We start from the raw sequence: 23,869 nt of genomic DNA on the forward strand, positions 1-23,869 counted from the left end.
AAAAAAAAAAAAAAAAAAAAAAGCTATGATTGGGCAGCTCCTGTGGCTCAGTGTAGGTCGCCAGACCCATATACCAAGGGTGGCAGGTTTGAACCCAGCCCCGGCCAAGCAGCAACAAAAAATAGCTGGGTGTTGTGGCGGGCACCTGTAGTCCCAGCTACTCAGGAGGCTGAGGCAAAAGAATCACCTAAGCCCAGAAGTTGGGGTTGTTGTGAGCTGTGATGCCACAGTACTCTACTGAGGGTGACAAAGTGAGACTCTGTCTGTAAAAAAAAAATAAATAAAATAAAAAGCTATGATTGTCTATAACTTGGGAAAATTATCTACAGGTAAATTAAACATATACCTCGCTATTGTACCAAGTACAAGAGACAATAAGAAAAAATGCATGGTTTCAAAATTCAAAGGAAATTATTTTTAAGACACACAAAACCTAAGTACAGAGACAGATGACATCAGTGTACACACTTACTGGAATTAGGGGCTGTTCCAGAGCCAAATGCAGACTGAGTAGGTTGCTGGCCAAACACAGGGGGCTGGCTGCTGCTTGATACTGTCCCAAAAGTAGGTGCAGGCTGAGAACCAGCAGAAAATAATGCTGTTGAAGATGATATAGACCCAAAGCCTGGGGGGTTAGACTGGCTGGCACCTTGACTTTGTCCAAATGTTGGGGTCTGGTTAACACCAAATGCTGGACTGGCAGATGGCGCAGAAGGTCCAGTTCCAAATACAAAGGAGGATCCTGAAGGCCGAAATAAATGCTTAAATCATCACAATGACTAAAGCGAGATTATCCTCAGGAAATTTCTATAAACCCACAAGGGAATTTCAAGCTTCTCCGATGTCTGATTACTTACAATTTAACATTTCAAAAGAAAACTTTAAAAAATTAAATATTATACTTTCTTATCTTACTAAGTTTAGAAAAACTGCTTCCAAGAGTTAAATATGTTAAACTTGAATGTAAAATGTACATTATTCCACATAACAAATAATCACAACATCCCTAGTATAGATAACCTAAAGGCATTCACGTCATTTTGTGATAACCTGATACTATTACTTACTAAAAATTGACACAATTATACAGCAGAACCTCAGTAAGTTGAGCACCCAAGGGACTGTAACCAACTGGTCAACGTGAGAACTAGGCCTACTGTACTGATACAAACATGTGTTGCACATGTCTAGTCTATGAACATGAGGTCAACTAAAGAAGGTAGTCAACTATGGAGGTTCTACTGTAATTAGAGCCCATCCAATTCAAATATATATATATATTTTTTTTTTCTTATATAAATGTACCTGCAGAGCTAGATGTGGTTGTAGCTCCAAAGCTGAAACCAGAGGTTGCAGTGTTATTACTGCTGGCTCCTGGACCAAAGACAAATGGGGTGACAGCTGTACCTGTGCTGGATGTAGTTGCTGGTTTGCTATCTTGAGAAAAAAGCAAAGACTGCGATGTACTGGATTCAACAGAGTTACCAAAGGCAGAGCTGCTCACAGGATTGCTGGCCTGTCCAAACACAAAGGCAGCCACAGGTGGATTGGAGGAAGAGGTGGAACTACCAAATATGCCACCACTGGTAGAAGTGGCTGGTGTACTTGAACTGGAGGAATTACTGTTCAAGAAACTTAAAACTGGCTTTGCTGCACCTTGATCTGTGAGACAGAAATTAAGAAACAAACAAATCCTTAAGAACAAATTATTTCAAAAAGTACTATTTCCTACCCCATAGTCAACTCATTAGAAAACAGAATATTAAATTTTTATATAGATTCATTGAATGAATCTCTGTTAATACTAAATTTTGACAAATCCAAACACACCCATCTTTTCTTTTATGATTTATGGATTTTCTATCACAGGAAGGCCTTCAACATTCAAACTAAAAAGAAGAAAACCCGGCTTGGCACCCATAGCTCTCAGTGATTATGGTACCAGCCACATATACCAGGGCAGGTAGTTTCAAACCTGGCCACCCATACACTGGGCTGGTGGGTTCAAACCTGGCCCAGGCCTGCTAAACAACGATGACAACTACAACAAAAAAATAGCTGGGTGTTGTGGCAGGCACCTGCAGTCCCAGTGCCTTGGGAGGCTGGGGTGAGAGAATTGTTTAAGCCCAAGCTTGGTTTGAGGTTGCTGTGAGCTGTGACACCACAACACTACCCAGGGCAACATAGTGAGACTGTGTCTCAAAAACAAAACAAAAAACAAATTTATCCCTTGAATCCAAATTTAACTGGATATTGTCTCAATATCATGTTCTAAAAGTGGAAAACAGCTATACTTTTATATATCCATGTGTTAAATTTTACAGCTTATGTTACAGTATATAGCAGAATCGTAACTTTGATAGATCTAAATAGATAGCCAGTTTCTTCCACAGCATCAAGCAGTACATGTTTTCTAATCTGTAATGCTGCCTTTATGATACACTAAATCCCCAAATACTTACACATTCATTTCTTCTACTGTTATTGCCACTAGATTGTTTCACTTACTATAACCTGATAGTATGGTTTAATATTAGGGCAAACCTGCCTGTTTGCCTGCCCTTCCTCCCCAAAATTTCTTGCATATTTTCCCCTCAATGTGAATTTTAGAATCACTCTGGTTTGTCAAGCTCCACAAAAATTGTTTTAAGTGGACGGTGCCTTGTGGCTCAAAGGAGTAGGGCGCTGGCATAGTGCCCCATAGGCTGGAGGTGGTGGGTTCAAACCCAGTCCCAGGCAAAAACTGCAAAAAAACTTAAGAACGGAAATTATGGGGAAGGACAAGGGATCTCTCACCCAGGAACAAGTACCTCTTTTAACTACTCAGCATGGTATGAGTTCTGTTGCTATTACAAAATATCAATTTAGGATATAGTAGAACTAACCAATGTGCAAAGTGGGAAGTAAAAGTCGGGGTGGGGAAGGAGTGGAAGAAGGGAGTGGGGAAAACCCTACCTAACGGGTACAATGAACGCTATTCAGGTGATGGGCACATTTAGTCTTGACTTAAATTTATTACAAAACATATGCTCTCCACATAACAAAAACATTTGTACCCCTTTAGTATTTTGAAGTTAAAAGTAAAAAAGAAAAAATTTAAATTATAGAAAATACAAATGAGATATGCTATTTTATTGCTGATTTAAAGGAAAGTTTTTGATTTTTACATAGTGGTACTAAATCCACCACCCAGCTTAAGAGTTTTTTTCTCCCATTAGTCCAATATTTTTGGTTCCATTACTACATACAAGCCAGACCGGTCACACTATGATGTGGGCATTAGTAAAATTTTAAGAACATGGAGCACACTGACTCACTTCCAAGTTGGGAGGTGAGCCCCAACTTCCCTAGGGAGGGTTGGTTATGAAGGTCTACCACGACTAGTGATTTCATGATCAAATTTGATTAGACACTCTGTTATTTTTGTTTCTTTCCAACTAAGTAATTTGAGTTTTAATTTTCTCTGTAGAATGTTTTTATACGTACAAGTAAACATGTAATAGACCAAAAAAAAAAAAAAATCGTTCACAGCTATCCATCAAATTCCATACTTTTTCTTTTTTTTCTTTTTTGCAGTTTTTGGCCAATGCTCTACTCTTTTGAGCTACAGGCACCACCCATTTTTTTAGACACTTTTTTTTAATTTTTGCAGTTTTTGAACCCACCACCGCTGGCATATGGTGCTGGCGCCTTACTCCTTTGAGCCACAGGTGCCACCCCCGAATTCCATACTTTTTCTTAAGTTAATTTTGTTTGAATATTTCAAATTTATTATTCAAAAGTGTTCATAGGTGTCCAATTCAATCGTTTGCATGTGTATTTTGACTTCATGTTTAACAAATTTGGCGAGCAATAAAACTCTAGGGTTCAAGACCAGTTTCACTTAAAGGCACTGCTGTACTTTTTTTTTTTTTGAGACAGTCTCCCTTGGTCACCCTTTGTAGAGTGCCGTGGCATCTTAGCTAACAGAATTTTATTACTAGCCAAATTTGCTGCATTTGTTGGAATATCAAAGTTACTTTGTTAAATAAAACTTAAAAACTTACCAGCTGTAGTATTGGTTTGAGCCCCAAAAGCAAAAGTGGTTTTTGCTGGTTGTTCAGATTCCTTCTCAGATGGTTTTGCCATATTAAAACTAAATGTTGACTTTGAAGAACTCTCATCTTTGGTTTGCTCTGAATTCCCAAAGGAAAACACTGGTTGACACTTTGGCTCTTCACTGTCAGTTTTCTTTCCAAAAACAAGAGAAGTGGAAGTGACAGGCTCTTGTTTCTCTTCAGTCTTTCCCAAAACAAACATTGAGGCAGATGGCAGAGAGGCAGGTTCCACGTTGCCAAAAGTGAAACCTCCTTTGGTGGCAGGCATTTCTTCTTTTTTTGCTTCTGAATTCTTGCATGTGAAAGGGGCCACTGAGATACTCTTAGTTTCTACAGTTCCAAAGCTGAAGCTACTCTTGTTCTCAGAGGTCACTATGGTGTTTGTAGCAGCAGGGGTGGCATTAATCACACCTGTACCAAAGCTAAAGCCGGCAGATGAAGATTTAGGCAGTTCCTCTTTCTTTTCTTGCTGTCCAAGATTAGACACCCCAAATTGAAATGGAGTTAAAGAAACTGGGTTGCTTAAACCAGAAGAAAGCCCAAATTTAAAATTATTATCATTCTTACTGTCTTTTATAACTTCTTCAGGTTTAGAATCAGATGAAACGCCAAATTTAAAATCTCCTGTTGGTTTAGAAAATTTAAAGCCTTCACTCATGGCATTTAGCGATCCGGAATCAGATGACACACCTATTTTGAATCCTGCTTGATCTCCAAATTTAAAGTTTCCAGTGCTTGTTAAAGTCTGAGAAGGCGCAGAAGAAGATGACGGGATACCAAATTTGAAGGAAGAAGATGCTGGGCTCGGAAATGAGGAAGATGTGCCAAATCCTGGGAACAAATGACACCACACAGACACTGAATTAATATACTCAACCTTGCAAATAAAATGTAAACCCTGAAAACCAAAGTGACATTGGAATGACTCTGAAGAGGCCTACTCTGGAGAATACTACCAGCAGCAGTAAACATGAACCAGGCTGACCAATACATGGTATAACAACTGAATCTCAATCCCTAACACAACACTAACATGCCGCTTTTCATTTATCAGACTGGCAGAGATCAAATTAAGTTTAATAAAGTTTGTACTGGCAATGAAGTCTGTACCAACATTGAGACTGGAAGAAACAGGCACTATTATACCATGCAGGTGGATATACAAATTAACACAAGATTTGTAGGGGGCAATGTATCAATCTTTACCAAAAATCACAAACTACTAAAAATGACAACACATATACCCTTTGACTCAGCAGTTCTATAGGTGAGGCTTTGTTTTAAAGATAAACTCCCAGGCTTGGCACCTATAGCTCAAGTGACTAAGGTGCCCAGTCACATACACCAGAGCTGGTGAGTTTGAATCCAGCCCAGGCCCGCCAAACAACAATGACAACTACAACAACAACAACAAAAATAGCCGAGTATTGTGGTGGGTGCCTGAAGTCCCAGCTACTTAGGAGCCTGAGGCAAGAGAATCGCTTAAGCCCAAGAGTTGGAGGTTGCTGTCAGCTGTGATGCCACACACTCTACCCAGGGCGACAGCTTGAAGCTCTGTCTCAAAAAGAAAAAGAAAAAAAAAAAACAAAAACTCACAGACATGCAAAAAGCCATATGCAATCAAGGCAACTGTAAATGAAGGAAGAACAACAAAGATATTTCCAAGATAATCCATAATAAAATTAAGGGTGCAGAAAGAAAGTGTAGCATATAATTTTTTCTAATAAGGCAAAAGGAAATAATACATGAAGTAAGTAAGAGTGTTTGCTTAGGACAATCATAAAGAAACTCAAAGACTTAAAAGGGGTAGGGCATAGTGGTTCACACCTATAATCCCAGCACTTTGCGAGGCCGAGAGAGAGGATTGTTTGTGGCTAGAAGTTTGAGACCAGCCTGCTCAATGTGGTGAAACCTCATCTCTAAAAAAATAAAATAATGATGGGCAGCGCCTGTGGCTCAGTGGGTAGGACGCTGACCCCATATACTGAGGGTGGTGGGTTCAAACCTGGCCCTGGCCGAACTGCAACAACAACAAAAAAATCTGGGCGTTGTGGCGGGCACCTGTAGTCCCAGCTACTCAGGAGACTGAGGCAAGAGAATTGCCTAAGCCCAGGAGTTGGAGGTTGCTGTGAGCTGTGTGATGCCATGGCACTCTACCAAGGGCAAAGTGAGACTATCTCTACAAAGAATAGTAAATAAAAATAAAATAAAATAATGAGCCAGGTGTGGTGGCCCACTCTTAGAAGTCCCAGCTACTTGGAGGCTGAGGCAAGAGGATCACTTGAGCCCAGGAGTTTAAGGCTGCAGTGAGCTAAGATCATGTCCCAGCACTCCAGCCTGGGCAACAGAGCAAGACTCTGTTACAAAAACGAAATCCAAAGATTTAAAATGAATTGACCATAACTATTATGTTTGGGTAGGGATAGAATGGAGATAAGAGATAAACTTTTCACTAAGAAACTTGTTCTTAATTTTTAAGTCTTGAGAATAACCGCACTATTTACTCAAGCATTTAAAAATAATTTAGCATCAGGCTCAGTGCCTGTAGCTCAGTGGCTAGGGTGCCAGTCACATACACTGGAGCTGGCGGGTTTGAATCCAGCCCAGGACTGTCAAACAACAATAACAACTACAACCAAAAAATAGCTGGGCATTGTGGCAGGCACCTGTAGTCCCAGCTACTTGGAAGGCTGAGGCAAGAGAATTGCTTAAGCCCAGGAATTAGAGGTTGCTGTGAGTTATGACGCCATGGCACTCTACCCAGGGTGACATAGACTCTGTCTCAAAAATAAAAATAATTTAGCATCAAAAAATAAGAATTACATGAATTGAAGCAAAATTTACACAGTTAAACAATATAATACTGACAAAATCAAATTCTTGGGTTTCATATTTTTCTGTAGCTGAAGAAACTAAAAACCAAGTGGCATGATCATAGCCTCACATTGTGGCGGGCGCCTGAAGTCCTAGCTACTTGGGAAGTTGAGGCAAGAGGATTGCTTGAGTCCAAGAGTTTGAGGCTGCTGTGAGCTATGACGCCATGGCACTCTACCCAGGGTGACAGAGTGAGACTGTCTAAAAAAAAAAAAAAAAAAAAATCATGTGATTAAGTGGATCAAAACAGTGATCATTTAAAGGTATTAAGATACTTATACATTACTCTACTTACCTATAAGGAAATAAACAAATGATATCCAAGATTTATAAGCCCTCATCCATAGACTTCCCCCTTTAATGATCACACACCCCACCTTAAAATCACACCAGAATCTCAGAAAGGTAGGGGTACCCACATGGTCTAAAATACGTTAAATGATACTAGATGGAAAGCTAAAAATAAAGGTGGCAGAGACAGGAATTAGTTCACTACCTCTGCCTCAAGGGGCTCTACTGGACAGACTTGAAAGTATGGTGATCAATGCACTACAGGGAGACAACAATGTGAGAAAGGGACCATGAATCAACAGCTACAAAAGAGGACAAAATGGATTAAAAAACATTATCTTCTGAAACACATGAATGCAGTATTTTCCAAATTGCCAGCTGTATCCCATTAATCAGTCAATTAATTTAGTGGGCTGCAACCAGTATTTTTCTGTTACAATGAAATAAAATAGAAATTACCAGGTATCTTACACATATGGGGGTAATATTTTGTAAATCTTTTATTTCAATCATATGAACAAGTACACCGAGTATATTATGGTTCACAAAATAAAAAGTTTATTTCTGACTTTTGGTTTTCAGACAAAAAAGTTTGAAGGCTACTGGAGTCCAAGGTGACTGAATTTCAAAGTAGATAAAGCTTAGTTTTCTTTTTTAATCTCCCAAAATTCCATTTGTAGGATCACTCTCTTTCAGATTAAAATCTTTCTTGCCCTTCCCTGACTGATCCTTCAGATTAAAAATCTCTTCTCTTCCCCAGCTTTTATCAAAATCTTGACTGAAATGTAAACTATCAAAACAATTCATGCAAGGATGTGAAAATTTGGCCTCCAGATAAGTTCAGCATTAATTACTTTGAGAGGCCCTTCCTGTATACACAGTATTTACATACTAAAATATTAAAAGTGTTCTTTTTCTATGACATATTCTGGAAAACCAAAGCCCAAACCCAGACTACTTATTTTAATAGGTTTCAGCAGTATAAGTTCCCAGTCAGGTAAAAGTCAGTAAATTCATAAGGATCTAACATCTTAGAATAAAAAAAACCCCGAAAACTCTCTAAAACTCAGTAACACAAGAAATTTCTTTACTCAGCAGTAGAAAAGACAATTCACTGTTGACAAACAACTACCTCATCTTTGCAATAATTCAGGCAGATGTAACTATATGATCTCAGAACGGTATCTCATTTTACATGAATCTTCATCTTAGCACTCTGAGAGGCCCAGGCGGGTAGACTGCCTGAGCGCTGGAGTTCAAGACCAGCCTGAGCAAGAGCAAGATGCCCTCTCTTAAAAAAAAGAAAAAAAAAAAGCCAGGTTTTGTGGCAGATGCCTGTAGTTCCAGTTACTTGGGAGCCTGAGGCAAGAGGATTGCTTATGTCCAAGAGTTTGAGGTTGCTAGGAGCTGTGATGCCACAGCATTCTACTGAGGGTGACAAAGTAAGACTGTCTCAAGGAGGGGGGGAAGAAAAACTTCAATAAAAAATGAATAATTTAAACACTAAAGCTATTTGCAAATACTTCATTTTAAAAATTGGCCATACAAAGGGGCCCTTACCATTGCCTTACCTTTAAACTCAGATTTTGTGCCTGGTTTTGCACTTTCACATGCTGCACATTTGGTAGCATCTGCTTTATTTTGCACTAAGCATACTTCACAGTCCCAGCTTCCCTCCGGTTTCTTGAACTTGTCCAATCCTAGAAAGCTTCCCGATGACAGAGAGATAGGTGCAGTGCTGCTACTTGAAGTAGGTACTGAATTTCCTAAAAAATAATGGAGAAATGCATATACGTTTTAATTTACCTATTAGGATTTTAATGACACCACATAGTTTAATGCTCAATTTCTATTAAGACACAAAATGCCAGAAATACAAATAGTAGATTGTTAAAAATAGGACAGACCTCTCTGATTTCTTATAACTGAGCAGCTCATAGTAACCATGTTAAGTGGTGAGCTCCCTCTTAACCCCAAGATTAAAATTCTATAGTTTTTAACTATACTCACAAATTAGGGACTATATCTGCATCTGCAACCCACTCTTCTGAGCTTCATCACTGCAGTCTCTTAGCTGTCTACTTGGTTAGCTTGGCTAGAAGGCTCTGCCTCTCTTATATATTGCTCAAATCTATTCTAATCTTGTTCTGACTTTTCTATTGCTATTCTGGTTTAAAACCCCTACTTATTTGAGTAATAGCCTTTGTATTGAGACCTCTAGTCTTACTCTTTGAAATCCATCCTATTCAGAAGCATCCAGTGCCATGTAGTTCTTACTGTAGTTCTCGGGTTGTTTCTTTAAAAGATTGACTGTTCAGAGGTGTTACATGTGTCACAACCTTTAAGGTGGTTTCAGACCACGTTTTCTATTCACTCATCTCACTCACCTCTACTTCCAAGACTTCAAATATCAAAACAATGGACTAATGATTCCAAATCCTATCTCCAGCACAGAGGCTCCATATCAGCATTATTAAAAGCCTCACATGTATCTTAATGTCAACTTCAGCAGCTTAAAATCAACTGCTGAATTGATTTCCACATCCTTCATTCCCTATTCAATTCCATTAGCAAACATCACCATTACACTTACTTTCATTATTGATATATCTTCCTAACCTGTTCTCTGGTCTCCAAATTTTGTTGCCTTCAAACCTGTTCTATAAAGAACCAGAGTGACTTATCAAAAATACAGATTTCCTATCAGTCCTCTGCCAAATATGATGGTTCATCATTTAAAGGATAAAGTTCTTTAACACATATGTGAGCTTCCTTTGTTTTTTTTTTTTTTTTTTTTTTGAGGGAGAGTCTCACTTTGTTGCCCCCAGTAGAGTGCCAGGCTATCATAGCCCACAGCAACCTCAGACTCCTGGGCTCAAGCGACTATCTTGCCTCAGCCTCCGGAGTGCCTGGGACTATAGGCGCATACCACAACGCCTGGCTATTTTTACAGGTGGGGGTCTTGCTCTAACTCAGGCTGGTCTCTAACTTGTTAGCTCAGGAGATCTGCCCACCTTGGCCTCCCAGGGTGCTGGGATTATAGGCGTGAGCCACCATGCCCATCCTAGCTTCACTTGTTCTATGTGTAACAAATTACTTCCTGACTCAAAAGTTTTATTACTCTTCCACCAACTCAAAATTAATTTTGGTTTACTGCACACTTCAAGGGCTTTCTTTCTTTTAGGTGAGGAGAAGGCATCAGATGAGAAAAGGAAGGTTATTTCAGAATGAAGATTCTAAATCTTATTCTTATGGAGATACCCAGTAGGAATTAGAAACGTGGCTCAAGGGCTCAGGCAAAGCATGGAGGGTAGTAACTCAGAGCTTTACATTATAGACATAAAACTGCACACCCACGAAAAATGCAATAAAAATAGGAAGGATCATTCTCAGGACATGCATGTTTTTATTTATTATCTATGTTACGATATATCTGTACCATATTAATTACATAAATACAAAAGCAGCAAAGAATCACTTCCAGATAAATTGAAGACTCATATGAATCTTCAGTAATTCTTGCAACTCTGAACAGAGAAAAAGGGGAAAACGCAAACCTAACTTCATTGTTCTGGCTAAGTCAGAATTTTCTCATTTAATGATTCAGTAATTTACTATCATTGCAACATCTCTGGCAGAGAAAAAAGTACAGGTATTGATTGTTCTTAATATTCAGCTATAGCTTTTTCATTGAGGACTACTTACTGTTAAAGAAGGCTTCCCTGTAAATGACCCCTAGCTATTCTCATTTCTACTTAGGAAAGAGACAAAGTAATCCTGCATTCTTTACAAAGATTTGAGAAACGCTGCCCCCACCTCTAAGATTTTTCAGCATCTTTATTAGACAACTTTGAAAATGATCGTTAAGTTTCTGAGAAAACTGCACAGAAGAGACTGGAGCAGTTAACGCACAACGTATCCAAAGCAAACATGGAAGACTGAGCCTCAAGCAAGTCATTTTAACCTCAAAGATGTTTTAGAAAATTACTATAACTAAAAAAATGTTCATCCTGAAACATGTAAAATACTACAGCTATTCTTAGCTGTCTTACAAAGAACAAATTAAACGTCCTATTATAGTAAGGAGCAAAATTATTCCATAAAGCCACAAACATACCTGGTTTCTCAGACATACAGGACACACATTTATTGTCTTCTGAATTATTTGAAACACAGCATACTGAACACTCCCAAGAACCCAAAGGCCTTTTGAATTTATCTCCAAATCCTAAAGTACCAGTGGTCACAGAGCAGCTGGAAGATGAAGTAGTCACAGTCTCGGCACTTTCTGAAACCACTGTCAATGCAAAGACTCGCTTCACACCAGTTCCAGGTTTTGGTGTTTCACAGGCTACACATTTTATCGCTTCAGGTTTATTTTGCACTAAACAGGTATCACAATCCCAAGTTCCTATTGCTGGTTTAAATTTGTCTCCAAAGCCTGTCCCTGATGCAGGAAGAGTTGTTTTACCACTTTTACTTGGTGTCCCAGTTATAGTTTGTTTAGCAGTGTCTCTTGGTGGCAATTTTGCCGCCTGACAGGCTATGCACTTGTTGTCTGTAACTTTATTCTGGAGTAGACATGTATCACACTGCCATGATGATCCAGCTTTTAAACTTTCCCCAAACCCAGTTCCACTAGAAGAAAAGCTACTTATTGCTGGTCTTGTGTAAATTACTGGGCTTGTCGTGGTAGGCTGAGCAGCAAGAGAATCCATCTTCAGTGATGTGAAACCTACAATGGAGGAAGGGGAGAGTGCAACAACAATAAAAAGAGAAGTTAAAGAAGGTTTCTACATCAAAAGATTAACTGGAATATTATGTACTGCAAGAAGGCATACTTACCTTATTGCAGTTATAATTCAAGATGGAGTGCCTAAGAGTTGTCACCTGAGCAACCATATTTAATAATCACATTAACTAATAAGTGACACTTAAACCAGTTAAAATTCTACAAAAGATGTTTTGTTTTCTTTCACTTGTACTAATTTACTGACATATTCTATTGTCGTTCACATTTTGCTAAATTCTGCCTTCCTACAAAGAGAGTACTCATAGCCTTCTTCCCTCATCTGCTCCCTTTCAGGTAATGTCCCCGTGGCTATGCCAAATATCTTCAAAACCTATCATCTTTGAATTTTGTTCAGTCACAATCTACTGCTGTTGTATATTTGACCTTCAATAAAACCAGCTGGGCTGTGCAGGTATAAATATTTGACAGATATCCCTCCAAAGTGCAACTGGGTGGTAAGGATTACTTTTAATTATACTAAATTCATATAGGCTTTAAAATGGTAATGGTTCAATGCCAAATCCTGACAAAGAAGTACTAAATCCTCTGGTAAGGTCTATGAATACAAAAATGATTACAGAACCTCATCTATTCTCAGGGAGCAAGAGCTTACACAACTGAAATACATGCCTATACAAAGTTGCTAATCAGCTATTTAAATAAAACCTCCTCAGACGTTGCTCCAATATTATCTCAGAGTCTTTCAAATTATAAGTATATAATTTTGGTAAAAACTAAAGGTGTTATTTAGACAAGGTATTCACATAAAACCACAGAATCAGGGTCATCTTTGTGCTCCCAAAGCTGCTGTCATTGGATTGAGTCACTCAAGCTACACTTTATTCATGGGAGTAACTTTCTAATCCTTTACTCAAGACCAGTTAACATTTATTTTACATATTATTTTACACATACCAACACCATCAGTGGATCTGTTTGTCCAAACACACCAAAGCAGAAGAAAATATGGAAGGTTGTTAAAGGTTTTCCAGTGGTACCAAGGTAAACAATCCAGCCTACAGCTATTTGTAGCATAATGGCAAAATGAACCCACATAATTCAGTTACTCCCAGTGGTCAACAATATACTACTTTGCTAATGATTAAATTAAATCATAAAGTTAACAAATTTTAAAAGCAACCATCTGAAGGCATTATAGATTTCCTTCCAATTTTTCAGATTATCCTCATTTTGCTCACATGAAGACTCCCCACAATTTTCTCCTATTTAAAAAGTCAAAAAGGAACAGTGGGAAGTTGGCATCATGAATTCAAAACATAACCTTAGCTATATGAGGTAAACTATAATAAACTATACATACTTGATATTTCCCAACTACTTTGTTAATTCTAGCACGGGCATTCTGGAGTTTTTCTGTAACTACAAAAAAATGTCTAAAATACTTGATACTGGACTCCTGTAGCCAGGACACTCATCTATATAATGAGGGACCTGGGCCAGAAAAACCCAATTCTTTTAAATACTGTGGTAGAAACCAACTATATTTTTATTTATTTATTTATTTGAGACAGAGTCTCACTTTGTCATCAATGGTGAGTGCCGTAGTGTCACAGCAACCTCAAACTCTTAACCTCAGCCTCCCGAGTAGCTGGGACTACAGGCACCCACTGCAACACCTGGCTATTTTTAGAGACAGGGTCTTGCTCTGGCTCAGGCTGGTCACAAACCCATGAGCTCAGGCAATCCACCTGCCTTGGCCTCCCACAGTACTAGGATTACAAGCTTGAGCCACTGTGCCCAGCCGCCAAATTTGGTTTTAAAAACCTATCCCATTCACATAAACACATCTGCAGGGGAAGCCTAAATTTTTTCTGAGCTATTAAATTATCTTATGAATGGTTTTACATTCTTATACTACACATCACAAATGAAAGTTTGAACATTCTTTGATTTCAAACCAAAAACTTAATCCTATTTGAAATTAAGTTTTATTCTTAATCTTCCATCTATTCCCTTTAAATTATTACTTACTAGCTTCAATTCTTATTTCAAGTGAGTACTGCCCCTTATGTATATATTTTACAACTCAGCAAAAGCTTTCTACTTGGTCTTGTGACATATACAGCAAACTGGGGAACAATATGAGAAGAAAGTTCCATGCTCAGAGAAAGATATGCCTAGATACTATCAGCATTTATTTAGTCTTGATTCTATATTGGCCTATCTCTATTAACAGGCAATTCATTTTCTCCTTCTATACTTGCCTCTTAGAGATTTCTTTTTTTTTGAGACAGAACCTCAAGCTGTCCCCCTGGGCAGAGTGCCGTAGCATCACAGCTCACAGCAACCTCCAATTCCTGGGCTCAAGCAAGTCTCCTGCCTCCACCTCCCAAGTAGCTGGGACCACAGGCACCGGCCACAATGCCTGGCCACCCCTTGGTTGCAGCCATCATTGTTGCTTGGTGGGCCTGGGCTGGATTCAAACCCGCCACCCTAGGTGTATGTGGCACCCTAGCTACTTGAGCCACAGGCGCCAAGCCCCTCTTAGAGATTTCATTTTAACACAGAGTCCTTAAATTCCAAGGAAATCAGTAAGTTTTCTAAGGTATTTGCCACAAAACAATTGCATCTGATTATATACATTTATGATGTATACATTTATAATCAAGAAGTTAATCTATTAAACTAGTCATAATTTTTTGAAGCCTAAAGTATAACATAAACCCTGTTAAAATGAGATCGTGACTTTGTTAATAAGACTTGATTTTCAAGGGTAGTCGTTATCTTACCAGGGCTTTTCAGAACATCTAGAACACTTCCTTCTTTCAGGACTTTTGCAGGTCTAAAAGGGGCCTCAGAATTTTCATCTGATGTCTTCTTATAGCTTGTACTGTTCGCTGCAGTGGTATCTTGAGCTGTAATTTTTTTATTTGTAAAAGATAATTATACTGAGAAAAAGCACTGGACTCTGAATTAAATAGATTTAAAAGAATCTTTCAAAATGAACTTTCTGGGTCACTTTCTAAAACTTCATAAAAAATAACTAATTCAAAGATAATGAACAAAAAAAGCACAGGGCTAATTTGACATTACAAGAAGTTTAGAAAAATACTATTTCCCACTCTATACCACCCCCTACACTCCCCACAAAAAACAAAACAAAACAAAACTATACACTAAAACCACTACCCAAGGAGTTCACTCACTATCAAGAAAATCAAACTTAAATACTGGAGAGGATATGGCAACTGGGAGAAGCCCATCTACTGCATGAAATACATATTTGATTACACAAAAATTTACAGTATTTATTATAAAACCTTAAAAGTAATTTTAAACTGAGCAGTTATTTCCTTTCTAGAGATTCATACTATATATAAAATTTTTCCACTTACTATAGCGAAAACCTGTATCATAAAATGCTCTATAGCAGGGTGGCGCTTGTGGCTCAGTGAGCAGAGAACTGGCCCCATATACTGAGGGTGGCGGATTCGAACTCGGCCCCAGCCAGCTAAAACAGCTATGAGAATTGCAACAAAAAATATCTGGACATTGTGGCAGGCACCTGAGGTCCCAGCTGCTTGGGAGGCTGAGGCAAGAGAATCGCTTTAAGCCCAAGAGTTGGAGATTGCTGTGAGCCGTGACGCCACAGCTCTCTACTGAGGGCCATGAAGTGAGAGTCTGCCTCAAAAAAAAAAAAAAACAGCTCTATAGCAGGATCTGTTGCACAAATTATAGAATGGTGTTCTGATAGAATGCTTATGCAACAACAGAAATCATTCTTAAAATCATGGTCATGGGTAAAGTGGGTTGAAAAACTCAGAAGATTTATTAGAATTTTTATATCTAGAGATTAATGGCAGCTGCTAATACTTAAGTGAGTGATTTTTATTTATTGTTTTTACACTTTGTGCTTTCTGAATTTATGTCCTTATACTTAAGAGGTCTATATTTTGGTTTGGTGCCCACAGCACAGTGGTTACGGTGCCAGCCACATGTACTGTGGGTGGCAGGTTCGAACTTGGTCCAGGCCAACAAAACAACTGCAACAAAAAAATAGCCGGGCTCTGTGGCAGGCACCTGTAGTCCCAGCTACTTGCGAGGCTGAGGCAAGAGAATCACTTAAGCCCAAGAGCTGGAGGTTGCTATGAGCTGTGATGCCACAGCACTCCACTGAGGGCAACATAGGTAGACTCTGTCTCAAAAAAAAAAAAAGCGGTCTATATTTTGAGTGTGACAATGGTTGTATAGTTATATGTTTAAGGAGAGGTCTGACATAGTAAAATAAAATGTTTGAGACTGTTTCAAAATAACCTGATGTGTTTTTACATGTGGGGTGAAAAAGAAGGAAGAACAAACTAAAGGAGACAAGAAGAAACAAGACTGGTCATAAAACGGTGAACATTAAAGCTGGAAAAGAGTATAGAGAGTGGCCATAAAGTCCGTGTGCAATTTAAATAGTTACAACTATATATGGAGATTCAGTCTACAATTCTACTTTTGAGAATGCTTATAGACAAAAAGGTTTTTCTTTTTAAATGTTTGTCAATTTTTTTAAAATTGTGTAGTTTTAAAAAATCTACTTATTTCTAGTTCACATCACAAAAATTCAAAATGTACCAATGCCTAACTGGTAACTAAAATCATAAAGCTCTCAGAAGAAAACCTAAGGGGTGGTATAGCTTCATGAACACAGGTTTGGTAATGCAGTCTTAGAAATGACACCAAAGGGACAAGCAACGTAAGCTAAAACTGGACTTCATCAAAATTAAAACCTCTGGCTCGGCGCCTATAGCTCAACCGGCTAAGGCGCCAGCCACGTACACCTAAGGTGGCGGGTTTGAATCCCCAGCCCGGACCCGCCAAACAACAATGATGGCTGCAACCAGAAAATAGCCAGGTGTTGTGGCGGGCACCTGTGGTCCCAGCTACTTGGGAGGCGGAGGCAGGAGACTCGCTTGAGCCCAGGAGTTGGAGGTTGCTGTGAGCTGTAATGCCACAGCACTCTACCCAGGGGGATAGCTTGAGGCTCTGTCTCAAAAAAAAAAAAAAAAAAAATTAAAACCTCTGTATATCTATGGACATTATCAAGAAAGTGAAAAGAAATCTACAAAATAGGAGAAAATATGTGCAAATCATATATCTAATAAGGCTGTAGTATCCAGACTATATAAAGAACTCTTACGCTTCTGGTAACAGGTCAATTGTAAGGAATGTAGGAACATTATCTTGTCACGGTTATTTTGTTCACAGCTTTTAGAGTATATATTTTTTAAACTGCAAAAAAATAACTCTTACACTTCACTAAAAAAAGGACAAACCAATTTAATGGGCAAAGTACTTCAATAAACACTTCTCTCCAAGAAGATACATAAATGGCCAAAAAGAACATAAACAAACGGTCAATATCCTCTGCATTAGGGAAATGCAAATCAAAACTGCAATAAAGTATTACTTTACATCCACTAGTATAACTACCATAAAATAAGTGCTGCTGAAGTTGTAGGTAAACTGGAACCCTTGGACACTCCTAGTGGGAATGAGAAATGTTCCAAAGACTTTGGAAAAGTTTAGTGATTCTTCAAAAAGTTAAAGACAGAACTACCATCTGACCAGTCAATCTCAAAGCACTGAAACCAGTAAACCAGTACTCAAAAAAAAAAAAAAAAAAAAAAAAAGAACCAGTACTCAAATAGATGTACATAGAGATTTTGTAGCTACACATCAGCCAAAAGGTGGAAATAGCCCATCGATGGATGAACATATAAATCACTGTACATCCATACAATGGAATATTATGGAATGAAGTATTGATTCTGTCAAAATGGAAGGACCTTAAAACCATTAAGTAGAAACAACTCAGAGCCAGAAAGTCACATATTGTATCACTACATTTACATGAAATATCCAGAATAAGTCAATCCATAGAGACAGAACATAGGCTGCCATTACCTGGGGGAAAGACAGAATGTGGAACAACTTAATGGACAGGGAGTTTCTTTTTTGAGGGTCATAAAAATGGTCTGAAACTGGGTATTTTCAAAGTGGTGGTTATACACTATTGCTAATATAGTAAATGCCACTGAATTATTCCCTTTAATATGGCTGTGTCATGTCAATTTCATCTCAACAAAAAATTCATCTTTGCCCAAAATATACTCACCATACTTAAACCGTGCCAAGACAAAGAAAATTTACACTTTAATCATGTTATCACATTCTTTCTTCCATTATAATAAAAAATTGAATTGCTTTTAGTAATTGTAAGTACATTTTTAGGATTCCTTGAAGTCTATTCAGAGATGTTAAAAGGAAATACTGGAAAAATTAGCTCCTTTTACAAAGTCATGATTAATCATGACATTGTAATGTCATTGTAATGTCACCACATTTTCAATTAGCTTTTTAAAATGAAGTAAGTGATGAGAACTGGAGATGTCAAAGTGAGAACACAACTCTATATATGCCACTCATAATCAATACCTTAAAAATCTGGTTAATTTCCTGAGATGTAATGAAACAAAGCTGTTATAACAAATTGTTACTCATTCAGTTACCACTAGTAAAGCACTGGTTAAAAAGTGGGAAGGATTTTAATGGCTTTCCTCGTAACAAATCATAGAACTGGTAGTTTGAAAAGGCTTATTCCTCTTTAATCCACTGTAACAGTAAAGGAAAAAAACTTATTTAATTAAGAAGGATAAAAAAATAAAATTAAGAAGGATACTTGAAATTGCTTATTACTTTCTATTACATGAGACTATTTGATAAAAAACAGGATTGCAAACATACTAGTCAAATTCTTCTTATTCTTCCAGATTATCTAAAGCTAAAAACGCCTCTCTAGGTTCTCTGCCCTGACCCTCTTGTGTTTTTTAATCCATCTTTGAGGGAAGATCTAGTTTTTAGAAACTCCAAAACTCAGTAGATACTTAAATACTTTTGCATAGTGTAATAGCTCCAAACTATGTCTCTGCCTATAGCACTCCACTCCCATCCACGTTCAACAAAACACTCGCTGTCACTATACACACACCTATCTCATTCCCACATAAACATCACTGAGGGGAGGGGGACGGGTATGCTCTCACTTAGGGCACAACGTTAGGGTGTATGGCACACATCTTGGGAGCAAGTGGGACACAATTATAAGAGGGGCTTTACTTAACAAATACAAACAATGTAACCTAATGCATTGTACCCTCCATTAACCTGAAACAATATGAAATAAGAGAAAAGAAAATCATTCAATATCTCCCCACCATACAGCCAGAATAAAAATTTATTGGCAAGACATTCAATAATTTTTAGGATTTAAAACTATCTAACTTCATGAGAAATTATTTGTAATTCTCAAGTGTGTCATGCTTTTTTTCTTGTTCCTGTGTCTTTGCAATTGGTCTTTATTTGGGGAGTAAAAGGCCCTTACTCAAAAATTCTGACCTAAGTAACAAAGCCCAGAGGTTTCTGCATTTTGCAAACATCAAACACCTACTCATATCACTGCACAATCCTGTTTTAATTCTGTTCTTTTTGGAGACAGAGTCTCACTTTGTTGCTTGGGCCAGAGTCCCCATCAGTCTAGCTTACAGCAACCTCAGATCCCTGGAAGTGATCCTTCTGCCTCAACCTCCCAAGTAACTGGGACCACAGGCACCTGCCACAAGGCCTGGCTAATTTTTTCCTATTTTCAGTAGAGACAGGGTAAAATGAGACTTTATTTGTCACAAATGCGTCACCTTATTTTGACTAAACAAGAAGTGTGGATAAACTTGCTAAACTCAAAACCAAACTGCAATACTTACTTTTAAGGAGCTAATTATAACTGAAGGTAATTAATAAGAACCACTGTATTAAGCTTAAGGTTGATGGTAGCTTCTGCTTGCTTTTCAGAGCTAATTTCATTCAAATAAAGGCATTTGCAACAATTACCAAAGATGATAAAGAATCTCAAATATCTAACGTATGCAGCTTTTTGTATAAAATGTTGTGAGAACTTTTTACTCACCTGAACTACTTATAATTGATTCTGAAGTACTACTGGAACCAGAAAGTTCTGCTGTTTTTGCAACAGGCACACTAAAGGTAAATCCAATCTATAAAGAGAAAAGGCATTCTTTAAGTGTCAGTTTAGTTTTAAATGAATATCAAATAGAGCTTATTTTTATTGTAAAGTCAAAACAGGTATTAAATATCACCTATTTTAAAATACTTAGTTTATTGTATTTTACAATCTCTAAAATTAGGATTCTTCTCATATGAGTGTCAATGTCATATCTAACAGATAACATTTTGAATTTTTTAGCTGCTTTTTCTTTCAAAACAGCACAGGACAATGGTGTATTCCTAATGCCCATTTCTGGTTTTGTTTTTGTTTTTGAGACACAGTCTCACTTCGTTGCCCAGACTAGAATGCCATGGCATCAGTCGAACTCGCAGCAACCTCAAACTCCTGGGTTCAAGTGATTCTCCCGTCTCAGCCTCCCAAGTAGCTGGTACCACAAGCATCCCTACCACGATGCCTGGCACCAGGTCTTGTTCTTGCTCAGGCTTGTCTCAAACCCCTAAGCTTAAGTCCTCAAACTTTTTAAACAGGGGGCCAGCTCACTGTCCCTCAGACCATTGGAGGGCTGGACTGCAGGCCCTGGGACAAGTTGGCTGCTAAGCAGGACAGGCAGCGGCGGCAAAAACACCCAGTAGGCGAGATAAATGTCCTAGGTGGACTGCATGTGGCCTGCAGGCCATAGTTTGAGGACACTTGGCTTAAGTGATCCTCCCACCTCAGCTTCCCATAGCCCTAGATTATAGGCATGAGCCACCATGCCTGGCCAGTTCTGGTTTCTGAATACCATCTTTTAATAAAAAGTATGAGACTTCTGGGACAACTGATAAGACATGTGGTAGGGAAATTACATCTGATGTGTAACATCTAGTTGTACCAGAAAACAAGGACATAATTAAAAACAGAAGGTCATGTGTCAAAATGAAAACCATGCCAGGCTGGGCATGGTGACTCATGCCTGTAATAGTAACACTTTGAAAGGCTGAGGCAGGTGGATCACTTGAGCTCAGGAGTTTGAGACCATCCTGAGCAACAGCAAGACCCCCATCTCTAGAAAATTGCCAGGCATTGTGGCAGGCACTTGTAGTCCCAGTTACTTGGGAGGCAGAGGCAAAAAGATTGCCTGGGCCCAAGAATCTGAGGTTGCTGTGAGCTCAACCCAGGGTGACAGAGTGAGATGCTATCTGGGGAAAATAAATAAAAAAAAAACCATGCAAAATGTAGAACAAACTAAACATCAAACTTAACATATTACTCTTGGTCAAAATATGTTATTTCATTGTTTCTTCTTCTGAGACATGGTCTCACTCTGTTGTCTAGGTTAGAGTGCAGTACCATCATCAACCTCAACTCTGGGGCTCACGCAATTCTGCGTCAGCCTCTGAAAGAAAGTGCTAGGATTTACCACTTCCAGTGCAAAATGTGCATGTCTTAGTCATGAAGAAATAAATACATATTGTGGGATATAAATAGGCCAGAACATTTCTGGATCAAAGACAAACTGAAAGGCATGTTTTTACTAAACGTAATATAATTTAGTTGATAAGGTTCTTGGTATTACTTAGATCTAGGAAGGACCACTAGAAATAAAACAGCAATTAATTAAAGGACAGTCTGAGGATGATGGGGAAATCCGAAAATGAATTATGTTGTCATTATTATATCATGTTAAACTTCTTGGGTATGATAACTGTATTGTAGAGATGCAAAGGAATGTCCTTTCCTTAGTGGATACACAGAGAAGTATTAAGAGAATCAAGATATCTATATGCTAACTTTCAAATGGTATAGGAAAAAATACAAATGCATATATGCATATGTATGTATTGAAGGATATACAAGTTTTAAGTTTTCTATACACGGAGTATTTTTAAGTTGGAAGAAAAATAAAAGTGTTTCCTACCTTAACTAATGCCTTCTTCTCTTTGATAAAAACATAGCATAGCTTTGAAATCGATAAATAAGAACTATTCTTTGCTTGCTACTTACAGATGATGGAGGTAGCACATCTGCCTCAGTAGATTTTACAATTGGAGATGAAAATCTAAACACAGGACTGCCAGTGCTGCTTGGAGAGGTCATTTGTACCTGGTTTTCCAAATTATTAAGAAATGACACAAAAAGAGCTATTTAGAAAAAAAATCTGACAATATACCTTAAGCACATTCATTATTCCAGAGAAGGTCAAAGTATTTTTTCCCCTTTAAATTTAAAAATCACTTTAACTTCTGAGAGACACTATACTGTAACTGCTATAAAATCTAGCTTTCTCTTAGAAGAAGAGCATATATAATCTTAAAGGTGGATATTTGCCTAAAGGAGAAAAGTAACATCTAAAAGAATATGTTCAGAAAAAGTGAAAGCCAAGAAAAAAGGATGAAAATTTCGGTAGCAAATTAAAGATGTTAAGTCTACCTAATAATCTCATTCTCTATTGTACTGCATTAAGACTTAAAGAACACTAACTTCTGAGATATTGGTAAACTCTTTTTTTTTTTTTTTTTTTAATGTTCAGGCCAGGTTTATTTATTGTTTTTGTTGTTGTTACAGTTTGGTTAAGGCTGGGTTTGAACCTGCCACCCTCGGTATGTGGGGCCAACGCCCTACTCGCTGAGCTACAGGCGCGGCCCCAGTAAACTCTTTTTAAAAAGCAAAACACCAATGCCGTTTATCTCTACATGCTATGAATTATTAATTTCCATAACAATTATTCTTCACTACTCAGAGACCAGTATTAAGATTTTTAAAATTAAAGAACAAAATTTACCTCTATTTGTACAATGGTTTTTTACCTTGTTTGTTAATGATGGAGACAGACTGATGGGTGGTGATGGAGAGGAAGTTGTAAGCACAGGGGAACTAAAATTGAAGGTAGGCAGTGAAGAACTGGTGATCGGTAGAGAGATTTTCGGTAATATTGGAACTTCCATTTCCTAAAACACATGTTTTATAATGATATATTTTAACTTTTGTGTCATTTTTAATCTCTATTACTTTCAGTAGAATCAAAGTTACAGGTAAATACAGAATAGAAAGGAAGTGGGACCAGGTTAGGGTTAACATTGTGGGCTCCTGAATCAGAAAAACTAAGCAAGATTTGAATCCCAGCTGTGCCACCAACCATGTGATGGGGCAGAACCTAACTGCCCTCAGCACCAGTTTCCTAATTGACAAAAATAGGGGGAAAATTTCTTACTCTACACTACATTGTAGTATTAATATGAAAGAAAATTATAAGAGGGCTACCTGGAAAGTAGTCAGCCATGTAGTATAAAAAATGGTATTAATAATGACTGAATACACGGCTCACACTTGTAATCCTAGCACCCTGAGAGGCCGAGGCAGGTGGATTGCCTGAGCTCACGGGTTTGAAACCAGCCTGAGCCAGAGTGAGACCTGGTCTTGCCCTGAGCTCAGAGGTTCGAGACCAGTATGAGCTAGAATGAAACCCCATCTCTACCAAAAAACAGCCGGGTGTTCTGGCAGGAGCCTGTAGTCCCAGCTACTTGGGAGGCTGAGGCAAGAGAATCACTTAAACCCAAGAGTTGGAGGTTGCGGAGAGTTATGACTCCATGGTACTCTACTGAGGGCTGCAAAGTGAGACTCTGTCTCAATAAAAAAGGAAGGGAGGGAAGGAAGAAAGAGAAAATTAAAAAAAAAAACAACTTCAAACTAAGAAGATTGAAAGCCAAATGAAAGCAAAATTTTAAGAAAATAATAAGGTTCGGCTCGGCGCCTATAGCTCAACCGGCTAAGGCACCAGCCACGTACACCTAAGGTGGCGGGTTCGAA

General features: G+C 38.2%; 1 protein-coding gene across 2 annotated transcripts in view; it reads right to left on the bottom strand.

Annotated features, from left to right (window-relative positions):
- Positions 1-23,869, bottom strand: part of NUP153 (nucleoporin 153) — an 86,616-nt gene that overhangs the window by 9,227 nt on the left and 53,520 nt on the right. For both annotated transcript variants that reach the window (XM_023512295.1, XM_003788324.3), the window contains exons 12-20: positions 22,870-23,010; positions 22,067-22,165; positions 20,024-20,111; positions 14,805-14,930; positions 11,380-11,997; positions 8,834-9,028; positions 4,047-4,928; positions 1,306-1,662; positions 473-742 (exon numbers count right to left, since the gene is read on the bottom strand). In XM_023512295.1, the coding sequence (XP_023368063.1) occupies positions 473-742; positions 1,306-1,662; positions 4,047-4,928; positions 8,834-9,028; positions 11,380-11,997; positions 14,805-14,930; positions 20,024-20,111; positions 22,067-22,165; positions 22,870-23,010 (2,776 nt within the window). The remainder of the gene's footprint in view (positions 1-472; positions 743-1,305; positions 1,663-4,046; positions 4,929-8,833; positions 9,029-11,379; positions 11,998-14,804; positions 14,931-20,023; positions 20,112-22,066; positions 22,166-22,869; positions 23,011-23,869) is intronic.

This window comes from Otolemur garnettii, unplaced genomic scaffold (assembly GCF_000181295.1).
Source record: "Otolemur garnettii isolate 467f Iridium unplaced genomic scaffold, OtoGar3 scaffold00026, whole genome shotgun sequence".
In the NCBI taxonomy this organism is placed as follows: Eukaryota; Metazoa; Chordata; class Mammalia; order Primates; family Galagidae; genus Otolemur; species Otolemur garnettii.